The 12206-nt window shown below is 51.2% G+C and overlaps 1 protein-coding gene across 2 annotated transcripts; it reads right to left on the minus strand.

Annotated features, from left to right (window-relative positions):
• Positions 1-261: 261 nt before the first annotated feature.
• SMTNL1 (smoothelin like 1) lies at positions 262-11953 on the minus strand. Of its 2 annotated transcripts, none has more exons than XM_080927409.1 (8): positions 11817-11953; positions 6886-7514; positions 5741-5873; positions 5605-5656; positions 4535-4690; positions 4251-4365; positions 3930-4081; positions 262-629 (listed from the first exon to the last, which is right to left on the minus strand). In XM_080927409.1, exons 2-8 carry the CDS (start codon positions 7510-7512, stop codon positions 485-487), a joined length of 1380 nt encoding a protein of 459 aa, XP_080783535.1. In that variant the 5' UTR covers positions 7513-7514; positions 11817-11953; the 3' UTR covers positions 262-484. The 2 variants fall into 2 exon arrangements, with proteins under 2 accessions (XP_080783535.1, XP_080783536.1); XM_080927410.1 differs by lacking the exon at positions 11817-11953 and adding an exon at positions 10336-10434.
• Positions 11954-12206: the final 253 nt, after the last annotated feature.

Consider the following 12206-nt stretch of genomic DNA (forward strand, 5'->3'; position numbering starts at 1 on the left):
CCTCTATCAGCAACTGAGCTTTGATACGGTGGGCCAGCACAGGGCAGAACTTCAGCCGAAGCAGGAATGATCAATTTTGTTGGACACCAATTAGTTAGCGTGTTGGCCACCTCAAGAGCGCCACCCATTGACCGGCCCCAGAAGCACAATTCTGTGAAATGTCTAGAGACTGTCTACTTCCTGTCTAGAAGTCCGTCCCACCCCCGCCCCTCAGTGGGAGGAAGCGGAGAGAGCAAAAGACACCGGGCAAACTGCCACGCATGGCTCCAAATGCAGGCTTCTTTTTATTTTTGGCCACCGCCTGTTACACGCGTGTGGCTGGTTGGGGTGCGGAGAGCAGCAAGGAATGAGAAGAATTGTGCAAAAGTACTTTTAATGCCGTTGATACTGGTGCCGCATGTTTTATGCCTGGTGTCGTAAAAGCAGCTTGAGGCCAGGGTTGGCAGCTGGGCCCCCGCATCCTCCTCCCGCACGGCTTTGCCATTCATTTCTTTTTCGTCTTCACCAGCCCTTTCTGCACAAGGCTACGGTACAACTCCTGGATGTAGGTGTAGACACACTTGGAATCGGGCACTGCCAGACGCACCATGTCATCCACCTCCAGCAGCTGGGCACAGTCGGCTAGTTTCCTGAGGGGAGGGGAGGAGGAGGAGGAGCACAGGGTCAAAGGTGAAGAGGGAGCCAACATGGGACCTTCCACATGTAGAGCTGCGGTCTGGAGCAGGGACAGCAAACACTTAAGAGGACAAACATGAACCCTACCCAGAGTACCGGCTTACAGCAACCCCAGCACCTTCACTCAATTAGATCATCCGTTGATTTAGCACCTACTGTGTGCCAGGCACTCTTCCACTTGTTGGCTGCGCATAGCCAAAACTCTGTTATACGCGAGGCAGAGGGTGTATCGGGTTGGTGAGAAGAGCTAAAGGCCCACATTATTGCTAGAGAGGGCTTCCGATCATTTCAATAGGGTGCTGGAGGAAGGCTTCAAGAGTAAATAAGGAAGCCAGGCAGAGAAACAGCATTTGCGAGGGCCGTGAAGCAGGGCTGCTTGGTGTTTCCGGACTGCAGGGAACTTAGCAAGACTTCATTTTCTAACGTATCGGCTGTACTTTGAGGCTACTTGATACCCCTGGGCTCTGCCAAGGCCGATAAGCTGGGCTAATCACTGCTGGGGCCCACGTCCCGGTGCCAGGTGTCTTATCAGCTTGGAGATGGTCTCGGTTACTCCTCTCTATCGCTAAGGAGCAGAGGAGGAACTGAGCGGAGAGGGTTTGGTGCTTTGTCCCAGGTGAAAGAATGTAACAGTTGGGACTCAACCCCAGGCCTGCCCAAAGCCTGTGGCACCTTGGCTCTGAGAACACTAGGTCTCAGCAGTCTGGGATGCTGAAACCCACTAACCGTGGGTGCTAGCAATGGGAGCAAGAAGGCCCAGCGGAAATGTTCTCTTGGGGCTGCCATGGCGGGGCTGAAAACCAAACCACTGGCATGGGAACTAGGGGAGGGGCACACCAGCTCCCGGTCACAGAGTGAGGGTTCAAACCTTGGCACCTCAACTATGACTCTCCACTCTCTATCCCTTCAGTTTTCTCTAGCCTTGCTCCCATTCCATTGCCAGGCGCCTGTGGTCATCCTTACTTGGAACCAGGTTTGGACTCTCTAGGTTAGGGAAGTTTGCCTGGGGCAGAGCTGCCCTACTCTTGTTGTCTCTAAGCTTAGCTAGACCAGGAGTGTCACATAATACCCACCCTGCCACAGTCCTCCGGTAGGGACCTGGGAAGACCTTAACCCCTCTGCTCATCTCCCCCTTTGAGGAGTCAGTGAGTTGGACTGGACAAACACTGGTTTCTAGAGTTTTCACTCGGCACCGGGTATGGCTGGGCTGGAACTTCATGGTCCCTGGCCGTGTCTTCTGTCCCACAACAGAACAACACGAAACTGGAGGAGCACTTTAGGAAGACAGAATCTAGCTGGAATTTTGTAGTTGTTGTTTGCCTCAGTTTCCAAATGTTGGGATTAAAGGCGAATTCCATCACACCTGGCCATCTGGTGGCTTGTTAATAGCTTCCTTGTGTCTAAGGACCTGCCTCAGAGACGCTCTTGGGAAGAGAGGGTTGGGCACCAATCTCCACCTAACTGTGAGATTTCCCCTTAATATGAGCAGTATGTAGCTCATTAGACTAATGTTTGAGAAAACCTGCTGTTAAAAAAGTTGTTGAGAGAGGGGTTGGAGAGGTGGCTCAGTGGTTAAGAGCACTGGCTGCTCTTCCAGAGGTCCTGAGTTCAATTCCCAGCAACCACATGCCAGCTCACAACCATCTGTAACTCCAACTCCAGAGAATCCAATACCCTCAGACATACATTCGGGCAAAGCTGGGTCAATATACTTTCATGTTCCTGATGGAGATACACATTCCTACGGGTGGGTGGCCGGTAGGGTTAGACTAGAGAGCTTGCTTTCCAGGCCAGATACTTCAGCATTCCAATTCCTAGGGTTTGTTTCTTTGTTTATTTATTTGATACAGACTCTCCTGTATCACAAGCTGATCTCCAGCTCTGTGAAGGACGGACTAAAACTTTTGATTCTCTTGCCTCCAGCTCCCGAGGGCTAGGGTTACAGGTATGCCTCATTACAGCTGTTGATCAAGCACGGGTCCTTGTGTGCGGTAAATGAGCACTCTACAAACTGACCTACATTCGAAGCCATTGATTGATTGACTGATTGACTGATGGGTTGGGTTTTACTATAGAGATGAGGCTGCCCTCAGATTTACAGCAATCCTCCTGCGTCAGCCTTGAGGTGCTGAAACTGTAGCCACATACCACTATTCATGGGCTTTAGGAAAGCACTTGGCTGTCCATCAGGGGCCTGAGTTGTTCTCTTGCTGGTCATTCCCTCTGTATAATTCTGTCTCCATTGGTGACTTAGATGTTTCTTGCTGGGATCCTCTCCTAGGGTGGAGTTGTGAGGTTGAAGATGGCAGGAATCCCATTCAGGCCCTTGTTATCTCCCTAGCAACCATGTTCTTGTTGGTTGGCTGGTTTTGTATTAAGATGGACTCTCAGTGCACATCTCAGAAAGATCCCAAAGTAATTGTCATAGTAACCATGATATATAATTTGTTATGGTAACAGTGATGTAGCCAAGAGTTTTTGAAGTACTTGCTGTGGGTTAGGCCCTACTATAGGTTACAGGGACTTGATTGTGTTACCGAGTTCTTATCTCTGTAAAGGAGGAGACGTCATGGGACTTGGAGGCTGTGGGAAATAAAGGAGAGTGGCTATGTCCGAGGTTACACAGAATCAAAATCTGTGCCTTCTTGTCCAATACCGAGTCCTGCCTTTCTTCTCTCCCTTCCCCTGCTTGAATGTCAAGTTTTCTCGGGATGTGTGTGTTCACATGAACATGTGTATGCAGGTTTGTGGAGGCCAGAAGTCATCCTCGGGTGCTGTACCTTGGACACAACCCATTTTGTTATCTGAGTCTTGGTCTCTTACCAGCTAGACCATATGGTCCCCAAGCTCAGGAACCTGCCTGTCTCGGTTACACTTGGGATTTTACGTGTGCCCTGGATGGAACTCGGATCCTCACGGTTGGGCAGCAACCATCTTACCAACTGAAGCAGCTCTCCTACCCACTGAATGTTCCTCAGGGCACCTCTCACTGTCTGCCATTACATGTTTATCTCCATGTATGTTCTTATGATCTATCTCTTCATTTAGAGTATAAGTCACAAGGATAGTAATTTTGTCTATTTAAGCCATTTACAAATCTAAAGGTACTTAAAAAAAGCAACAATAATTCAGATACCAGGCTATGTGGCAGTATTCTCCATCTGATTACCTGCCCTGCACCCTGTGCACCCATTTGGAGCCCCCCGAGGCCACCCACGTCCCGTCTGACTTGCCATCCCGGAACTGAGGCTTACTCTGCAGTAGAGAAAGCGAGGGTGAAGTTGTGCCGGCGCTTTGCTGGGTCCAGCTCTGCATAGTCAAAGGCTTCTGGAAAAAACTTGTGGACGAGAGCACAGAAGGCCATTCCGCTGCTCCAGCTGGACGAGAAGTTTTGGATGTCCACGTGCTGAGATAGGCGGGCAGGGAACAGAAGACCTTAGCGACCCCTGGGCTGGAGAGCCCAGCCTCTGCCTCTCCCACCCTTTGGGATCTGAGCTCTCAGATTCTCCACCACAGTATTTATTGCCCTAGGGAAAGGTGTCCCATGTCCTTCTGTATTCCCAGCCCGTACCCACCTCGTAGTTTCTCGTCATGGCCCGGCACCACTCCAAAAGCATGTTCTTAACACCACCAATGGCTGCCCCGGCTGCCTTTGTGTTCCGGAACAGAGCAGTGGGGCCAGAGGCTGCCCTGTGAAGGGAGGGGCAAGATGCTACAAAGGGCCGCTGTGGGGAATCTCTAGCTCCGGGTGGAAGGTTTGGGCTTGATTTTCTACTGGCCCCAAGGCCTCTATCCCTTGGCCCCATCCACAAGTCTCCAGGAAATATCAGCCCACCCTGACTCCTGGTTGGGATCCTACCCGCCAAACTTGTCCATGATGGCCTTCCGATTCTGTGCACGGGGCCCCCTGGGCCTGGTGGGAGCTGACACCCTGCGTTCTGGTGCCCGTTCCTTCTTTTTCTCCGTGGGTTGGGGCTCCGTGGGGCTCTCCGGCACCTCACTGGGCGAAGATTCACTACATGGAGAGATTGCAGAAGCAGGAACGGTGATTGGACCGACAGCACAGGCTGCATGGGGGCTGGGCAGAGGTCACTGCCATATGCAAGTCTATACATGTGTGCTTGATCAGTGCACACACTCATCCTGTGCCTAGCACTGGAAGGGCCAAGGAAACAATCAACAAACTCAAGCTAACTCTGCGGAGCATATGGTCTGTTGAGGCCACATGATGCATCTGGGCGCATCTGGGGTCTGGCCTGAGTGTAGATCCTGGCTTTGTTATTATTCGCTGTGTGATCTTGGGACTGTCACCTTACTTCTCAGAACCTCAGCTTTTCCATCTGTAAAGTGGGGACAAGAATGCCTACCTGACAAGGTGATTCTGAGGCCTACAGAAGGTCAGGGTCAGATAGCCGAACTTGCTACAAAGCTGTGCAAATGCTTGGTGAGTATTCACGGGTCGCACTTCCCCAAGGGAACGCAGGGGTGGTGAAGGAGTAAGACGGGCTCTCCACTGCCAGGCACTGTACTCAAGTGCTTTTTGCTCACTAGCCATTGGCGCCTACATAACCCTGGGACATCCATGCAGTTGTATGTCCACTTCACATATGTGAAAAAGCTGCGTGACATAACCAAGGTCACATGTCTGTCTGGTAAATGGCAGAGCCGTTGTCCGAACTCAGGACTGAATTCTTAGAGAGCTGTGGTGAAGTCATGGGGGCCTGAAGAGGCTTCAGCCACGGAGCAGGAGGTAGACCAGGCATCTTTCATGCCTCTGACTCCATTTGTTTTCTGGGATCTGTTTGGGATACAAGGCTGAGGGCCAGGGATCCTAGAAGTTGGGATCTGGGGAGGCCCAGGACAAGACAATGATCAACTTCAAAAGGATCAGGAGAAAGGAGGGGCAGGAACCCCAGGGCTTGACCTTACCAGGCAGAAGGACTGGTCTCTCCAGATGCTGCAGACTCTGGACCCAACCCATCTGGAGAGAAGGAATAGAGCGGAAGGAAGCTGGGGCTATGTCCTCCTTCAGGTTAGCCATGCAGCGTCCTGGGCTGTCCCTTACCTGGGCTGAGGCTGGGCCCCTCGTCTGTGGGGCTCTCAGGCCAGTCCTCGGGGGAGCTGGGAATCACCGCCGCCTTTTCTTCTGATTCGTTTTCCTTACCCTGCTCCTGCTCTTCAGTGGGACTCCCTGGCTCCTGGGAGGAACGGGATCTGTGTAGGCAGCTACCCAAAGCTTTCTAAGAACTCCAGGAAAATTTGGAAGGCAGCCTGAACCACACTCCCCTTCCCCTATCCACACTCTCGTATCTTGATACCTGGTGGAGGAAGAGTGTACCTTTCCCAAGGTATTATGGTATGGATAGAAAGTGGTCACACCTCTGTTGGTCGTTGGTTGTATCACGAGGTCTCTAACCTCATCAACAGACTATCCTATTGATGAGTTTGTAGCTGACTGAGGCTTTTATAGGAGGTAGGGCTTAGTTAGTAGATCTATCACTGGGGCTGTGCCTTTGAAGGGCCTATCTTTTATGTGCTGATGTGCATATGTGTTTGTCCCTGTGTGATATGTGCATGTGTCTGGGTGTGTGTTCCTGTGTGAATAGACTCATGCGTGAGTATGGTCGCCTGCATGCTGCAGTGTGTGTGTGTGTGTGTGTGTGTGTGTGTGTGTGTGTGTAGGTCAGAGGACAACCTTAGGTATAACCTTTACTTCCTCCTTCTTTGAGACACAAGTTTTCTTTGTTGTTTGTCTGTGTATAACAGGATTCTCTTCTCAGTCGAGGCCTCCCATCAAGCACACTGGGGTTAGAAATGTGTGTTAATTTACCAGCCTGACTTTGACGTGGGTTCTGAGGATTTGAACTCAGAACTTGGCTTTTGCTCAGCAAGTGTTTGTGCCCAGGGAAAAGAGTATCTTATGTCTGGAGATTTCTTGTCTCCTTCTGTTTCCTGCTTCTTGGCTGCCATAGGAAAACGGTTTCCTTCTAACATATACTTTCATGTATTTCTGCCTTGTCAAGAGCCTAAAAGCAACGGAGCCAGGACTGAAACCTTTGAAACCATGTCCAAGAGTTTCCTCCTTTAACTTGATTTGCTTGTGTGTTTTGTAGTAGTAACAGCAAACAAACAACAAACCCACAAACAAGGGGACCAGGGGGGCTTTGATTCCACGTGGGGAGAAGGCTTGAGATCTTTCCCCCCACTCACCACCAGCTCCTTTGTGTCACTTCCGGTCTCTTTCCTGTCAACTTCTTGAAGCTCAGGCTTGGCCTGGTCTTTCACATCAGCCTCCTTCTGAGATTCAGTCTCAGCCTCTTTGACAGTAACCTTTGCTCCAGCATCCTCCTTGGATTCAGACGTGGCCTTATTGTTCCCATCCGATTTCTCCTTAGGTTCTAGACTGGTCTCTTTCTCACCAACCTTCTGCTTCTCCAAGGCCGCTATGGCCTCCTCTTCCTCCCTAACTTCATTGGGTTCGGGTTTTGTCTCTTCTTTCTTGCCAGTGTCTTCCTGAGAAGCCACTGTGGTGTCTTCCTTTTCACCCTTCTCCTCGGCAAGGTCAGCTTTGGCTTCCTCCTTCCCTCTGGCCTCCCTTTGCAAGTCTGTCTTGAGCTCATCTAGTCTACCTGCTTCCCCTGGGCGTCCCTCTGATGCACCGCCCTCTGATGCTGTGTCACACAAATGTTCTGCCCCATCTGGAGGCCTTTCTTTGTCACTTGTCCCAACTGTGCCTTCGGCCACCTCCTCTGCAGTGCCTTGACTTCCTGGTGTCCCAGGATTCTCCGGGGAGACAGTGGTCCCATCCTCAGAGGGGCTCCCTTCTGTCTGCTCCATGTCTAGGAAGAGAAGATGTGAAGGTGTTATTGCACACCCCCTCGGTGCCCTGCCTCAGGAATCAGGATGTCTGTACTTCTGTCCTCTTCCCGTACTAGTTGGGCGTGGCATCAAATACCCACTGTCCCTGTGGAAATAGGAAGGACATGGAGAGTTCTCTCTGCTAAAGGGAGAGCAGTTGAGCGTGTTGACTTGAGGTTAGATGGCATTTACCCAGTGCCCTTCGGTAAGTATGGCTTTATTGTTATTTTGAAGCAGTTTCCTGTGGTCTAGGCTGGCCTTAAACTTGCCTTTTAGCAGAGGATATCCTTGAAATCCTAATCCTCCTGCCTCTGTCCCCTGAATGCTAGAATTACAGGTTTGTGCCACCACATTTACTATTATTGTACTGCCACACCACCACCACCATCACTGCCACCACATCACCACCATCACCATCATCACCACCACCACCACCACCATCATCATCACCATCACCCCACCATCACCACCATCACCACCACCATCACCATCATCACCACCACCACCACCACCATCATCATCACCATCACCACCATCACCACCATCATCATCACCACCACCACCACCACCACCACCATCATTACCACCATCACCACCAACATCACCACCATCATCACCACCACCACCACCATCACCATCATCACCACCACCACCACCAACACCATCATCATCACCATCACCACCATCACCACCATCATCACCACCATCATCACCACCATCACCACCACCACCACCATCATCACCACCATCACCACCAACATCACTACCACCACCACCATCACCATCATCACCACCAACATCACTACCACCACCACCATCACCATCATCACCACCATCATCACCACCACCACCACCATCACCATCATCACCATCACCACCACCACCACCAACACCATCATCATCACCATCACCACCACCATCATCACCACCATCACCACCACCACCATCACCACCATCAACATCATTGTCATCACCACCATCACCATCATCACCATCATCATCACCATCATCATCATCACCACCATCATCACCATCACCACCACCATCACCACCACCACCATCACCATCATCATCATCACCACCATCATCACCATCACCACCACCATCATCACCATCATCATCATCATCATCATCATCACCATCATCACCATCACCACCACCATCATTTATTCCCAAACCTGGGGCTTCATGCAAGCAAGTCATCATTTTACCCTCAGCCTCATGTGGTGGTTTTAAAATCATTTTTGCCTCATTTCGATTAAGCCAGTGAGGCGGTCACAAGTTAATACCATCATGGGAGGACCAGTTGCTGCTGGTCCCCTGGAGCCCAGGGCAGGCCGGTGTACAGAACTGTCAGCCCTGCTTTGCTTCCGTTGTGCGGGTTTTCAGTCCCCTTCTATTTCCAGTAAGCGGGATTGAGCCTCCCTCTCCGGTGGTGATCTAACGCGTCTAAAAAACCGCATCGTTGGATTTAAAAGTAACTTAATTCAAAACAAGACAGGCCTTTAGGAAACTTGAGTCGAGATGGCGTAAAGTCAAGTCACAGAGTACGTGATGTAAAAGCACTCGAGCTTTGGCAGTCCCTGGGCGGGCTAGCCTCCACCTCTGTGGCTCTTGAAGAAGTGGGCGAGAAGAGCTCGCTCTGGTGACAATCGAATCGCATCCTCTGTAGCCTGCAACGCTGGCCTCCTGCTCCTGGGGTGTGGGAAGCTTCCTTCGCTTGGTGATGCTCATTTGAGTATAGTGATAGTCCTGGAGGAGGGGAAAGGGCCAGTGCCTCCGCTACCTTCTGTTGTTGGGGTTCTAGTTACAAAGAAAACAGTTCCCAAATGGGGCTCAGGGCATGACTCAGACAGGACAATAAGTGGACACTCTTGTCATGGGCTAAAAATACCTCCTGCCCTTGGCAGGACTTTCTTGGAGTGAGTACCGAGGATGCCTCAGTAAATTGGAACAGAGCACAGGCCGCAAGAAGGCAGGATCTGTTTCTGTCTACTACCTCAGTCTCCCTGGTCCCCACACAGGAGTCCAGAGGTCCCTGGCTTTGGTGCCCTCTCCTTTCTAAGAAGCAGATGGGGCTTTGTGAAGATATGTAGACTCAGTTAACACGGCGGCAGCTCCCGTCATATACCGGCGCAAGAAGGCTCCCCTTGCTGTGTGCCTGTGTGGTGGTGAGGAGGAGGGATAGCCAGACAGTCACAGCACGGGCACCCTGACCTGCTGGCTACTCACTTTTGAGCTCGAGAGATTCCCTCAGCTTTAGATCAGAGTTTCCAGACAGTACTCTGTAGAAGCACATTACAAAAAAAGGTCCTGTGGCTCAGGGGGGCAGGTACGAAGCTCCCATCTAACCCCCAACACCGTATAAACCGGGCAGAGTGGTTCGGGCTCGGAATCTAGCATTTGTGAGGTAGAAGGAGGCTCCACCTCCGCTACATGGTGTTCTTGAGGTCAGCCGCGGCGAGGAGGAGGAGGAGGAGGAGGAGGAGGGGGAGGGGGAGGAGGAGGAGGAGGAAAGGAAGATGCATTTATTCACTGACCAAGGTTATTCCAAACATAGCCAGCTTTTCTTAGAGATACACAGCATCCTTAGCACTTAAGTAGGTATCAAATGCCACTGAGTTTAAAAAAACTAAACACTAGCTTTAATATCACTGAGCTCACCTTCCTTAAGCCCACCTGGCTATGGACTCTCTCTCTCTCTCTCTCTCTCTCTCTCTCTCTCTCTCTCTCTCTCTCTCTCTCTCTCTCTCTCTGCCCTCTTTTCCTACTGAAATGTTTTCCACGAAACATTCCTATTACCCTCTTGGACATGTTCAGGCTCTGAGCGAGGCACACACTCCCTCTTCCTCCTCTGTTGTCCTTGTGGTGTGAGCCAGGGCTGAAAGTCACTGGGGTCTTATGGGATTCCATCTCCAACTGTTTGCCATGTGATGTTTGTTCTGCATTTTAATTTCTAGAGATGGAAACAAATCGTAGTCCGTGTGGGTAGTGGAGGGCTTAGGCTGCTAGCACATGGGAAGTATTTGGAGGGAGTCCTTGGTCCACAGCTTGCCTAGTGAAGACTGGCTGTACCATTCCTGAGCCACAGTGAGGTCCTGACCTGGTCCCCAGGGCATTTATTAGTGATACAAGTCAGAGAGGGCTGAACGTCAGTAAGACGATGCCCGGAGTGAGGCATAGTTGGCTAAGACATAGCTGTTTCCTTCAGACATCTTTTCTCTGAGCGGCACACTACTTGGGTGAGGTGGAGGGGACGAGACAGTATGCATGTGAACACACACACACACACACACACACACACACACACATCTCACCTACCTGCCTTTCCATCACCTCTGCTTCCCCCTCTGGGCTTGTCATAAATAGACAAGGAGTGAAGATGCTCTAAATTCTAAGGAGCCAGGGTAACCCCTCTTCCCCTGTAAGCTACAAAAGCTTACAGCTCACACTGATGGACCCCACCTTACCTTAGTCATCCCTTGCTTGACACCTCAAGGAAGGTATAAGCAACCCCATTTTATCGTTTGGGAGTCTGGTTTAGGGAGTTAGCGCTCCTGTGACTAAAGTCATAGGAGAATTAGATAGGCCAAACTATACCTGGAACCAAGGTCTCCTGGGTCCAGCGTTAGAGTGTGTACTGAAGATACTTTTCCCACAAGATCCTCATATCCAGGTCCTTTCAACAGCCCCAGCTCAGAAGAGCGGACAAGTCACCCGTGGGGCAGAGCCACTGGATAAGGCTGAGGACTTCCAGCTAAGAGCACACTGGACCCTTCATAAAAGAAGCTCCTCAGCACTGCTTTCCTGCTTTCTCTCTGCTTCCTTCTCCCCTCTTTCCCCTGAACCCCAACTGTTACCCCTATATTGTGCTCATTTCAGCTCTTCGGTGCAACTCCCCTAGTCCAGAGGGAAAACCATAGAGTGGATGGCTGCTGTCTCTGTGACGTCTCTCTCTCTGCTTCTGACACCTTCTCTCTCCTCGTTCCGAGGCCCCACCTTACCCACTTCAGGCATCCTACCGACCCCCCAAGGCCTCCACCTGCTACTCTTCTCCCCACTGACCCTCCTCACTGAGGCCCACCTGCAGGCCACTGTGTCTGACCTCAAGGTCACCCAACTCCTTTAAGCATGTGAAAGAATTGATGTAGTAGAGAAAATTGGGAAGTAGCCTGAATTTCTCTCATCGTAGGGGCCTCACTGAAAGGTCTGGCTCACGGAAGGTAAGAGTAGGGGCTAGAAGATACAGGACGTGGTTAGAAAGGGACCACGGTGTTTCCTACCTGTGGGGTTCTGCCTGCAGCTCAGAGCGCTTGCCTTGTTCTAGCTGAGTAACCTCACTCTCATCCTCCTTTAAGCTCTGGTGGCTTTGAGCCCTCAGCAAAAAGTCTTGCTTCCACCCCACCCCACCTTCCAGAGGCCTGGCCTTTGGGAAGAGCATTGTTTACAGCTCTGTTGGTACAACACTTTCTCTTGGACTGGGAGGCTCAAATTTCCCCCAAGATCTGACAGGTGGCACCTTTCAATCACAGCGTCCCTCTCACTGACCCGCCCCTAACAACATCTTTCCTGAGATCACCTTCCTTCCCTGGAGACCTTGACAGGCAACGATCAATCAGGGGCCCATTTGGAGCACGGTGTCCAGCCCTCTGGCTGACTGTGATCACCCAGAG

This window comes from Micromys minutus, assembly GCF_963924665.1.
Source record: "Micromys minutus genome assembly, chromosome: 13".
Lineage (NCBI taxonomy): Eukaryota > Metazoa > Chordata > Mammalia > Rodentia > Muridae > Micromys > Micromys minutus.

Bases quoted from the DNA above. Each gene is read 5' to 3' on its own strand.
- SMTNL1 (XM_080927409.1), bottom strand. From the start codon at position 7,512: ATGGAGCAGACAGAAGGGAGCCCCTCTGAGGATGGGACCACTGTCTCC. The intron at 5,657-5,740 runs GTAAGGGACAGC...CCTTCTCTCCAG, and splicing joins GGGGCCCAGCCTCAGCCCAG to ATGGGTTGGGTCCAGAGTCT. The intron at 630-3,929 runs GTAAGCCTCAGT...CCCTCCCCTCAG, and splicing joins CTCGCTTTCTCTACTGCAGA to GAAACTAGCCGACTGTGCCC.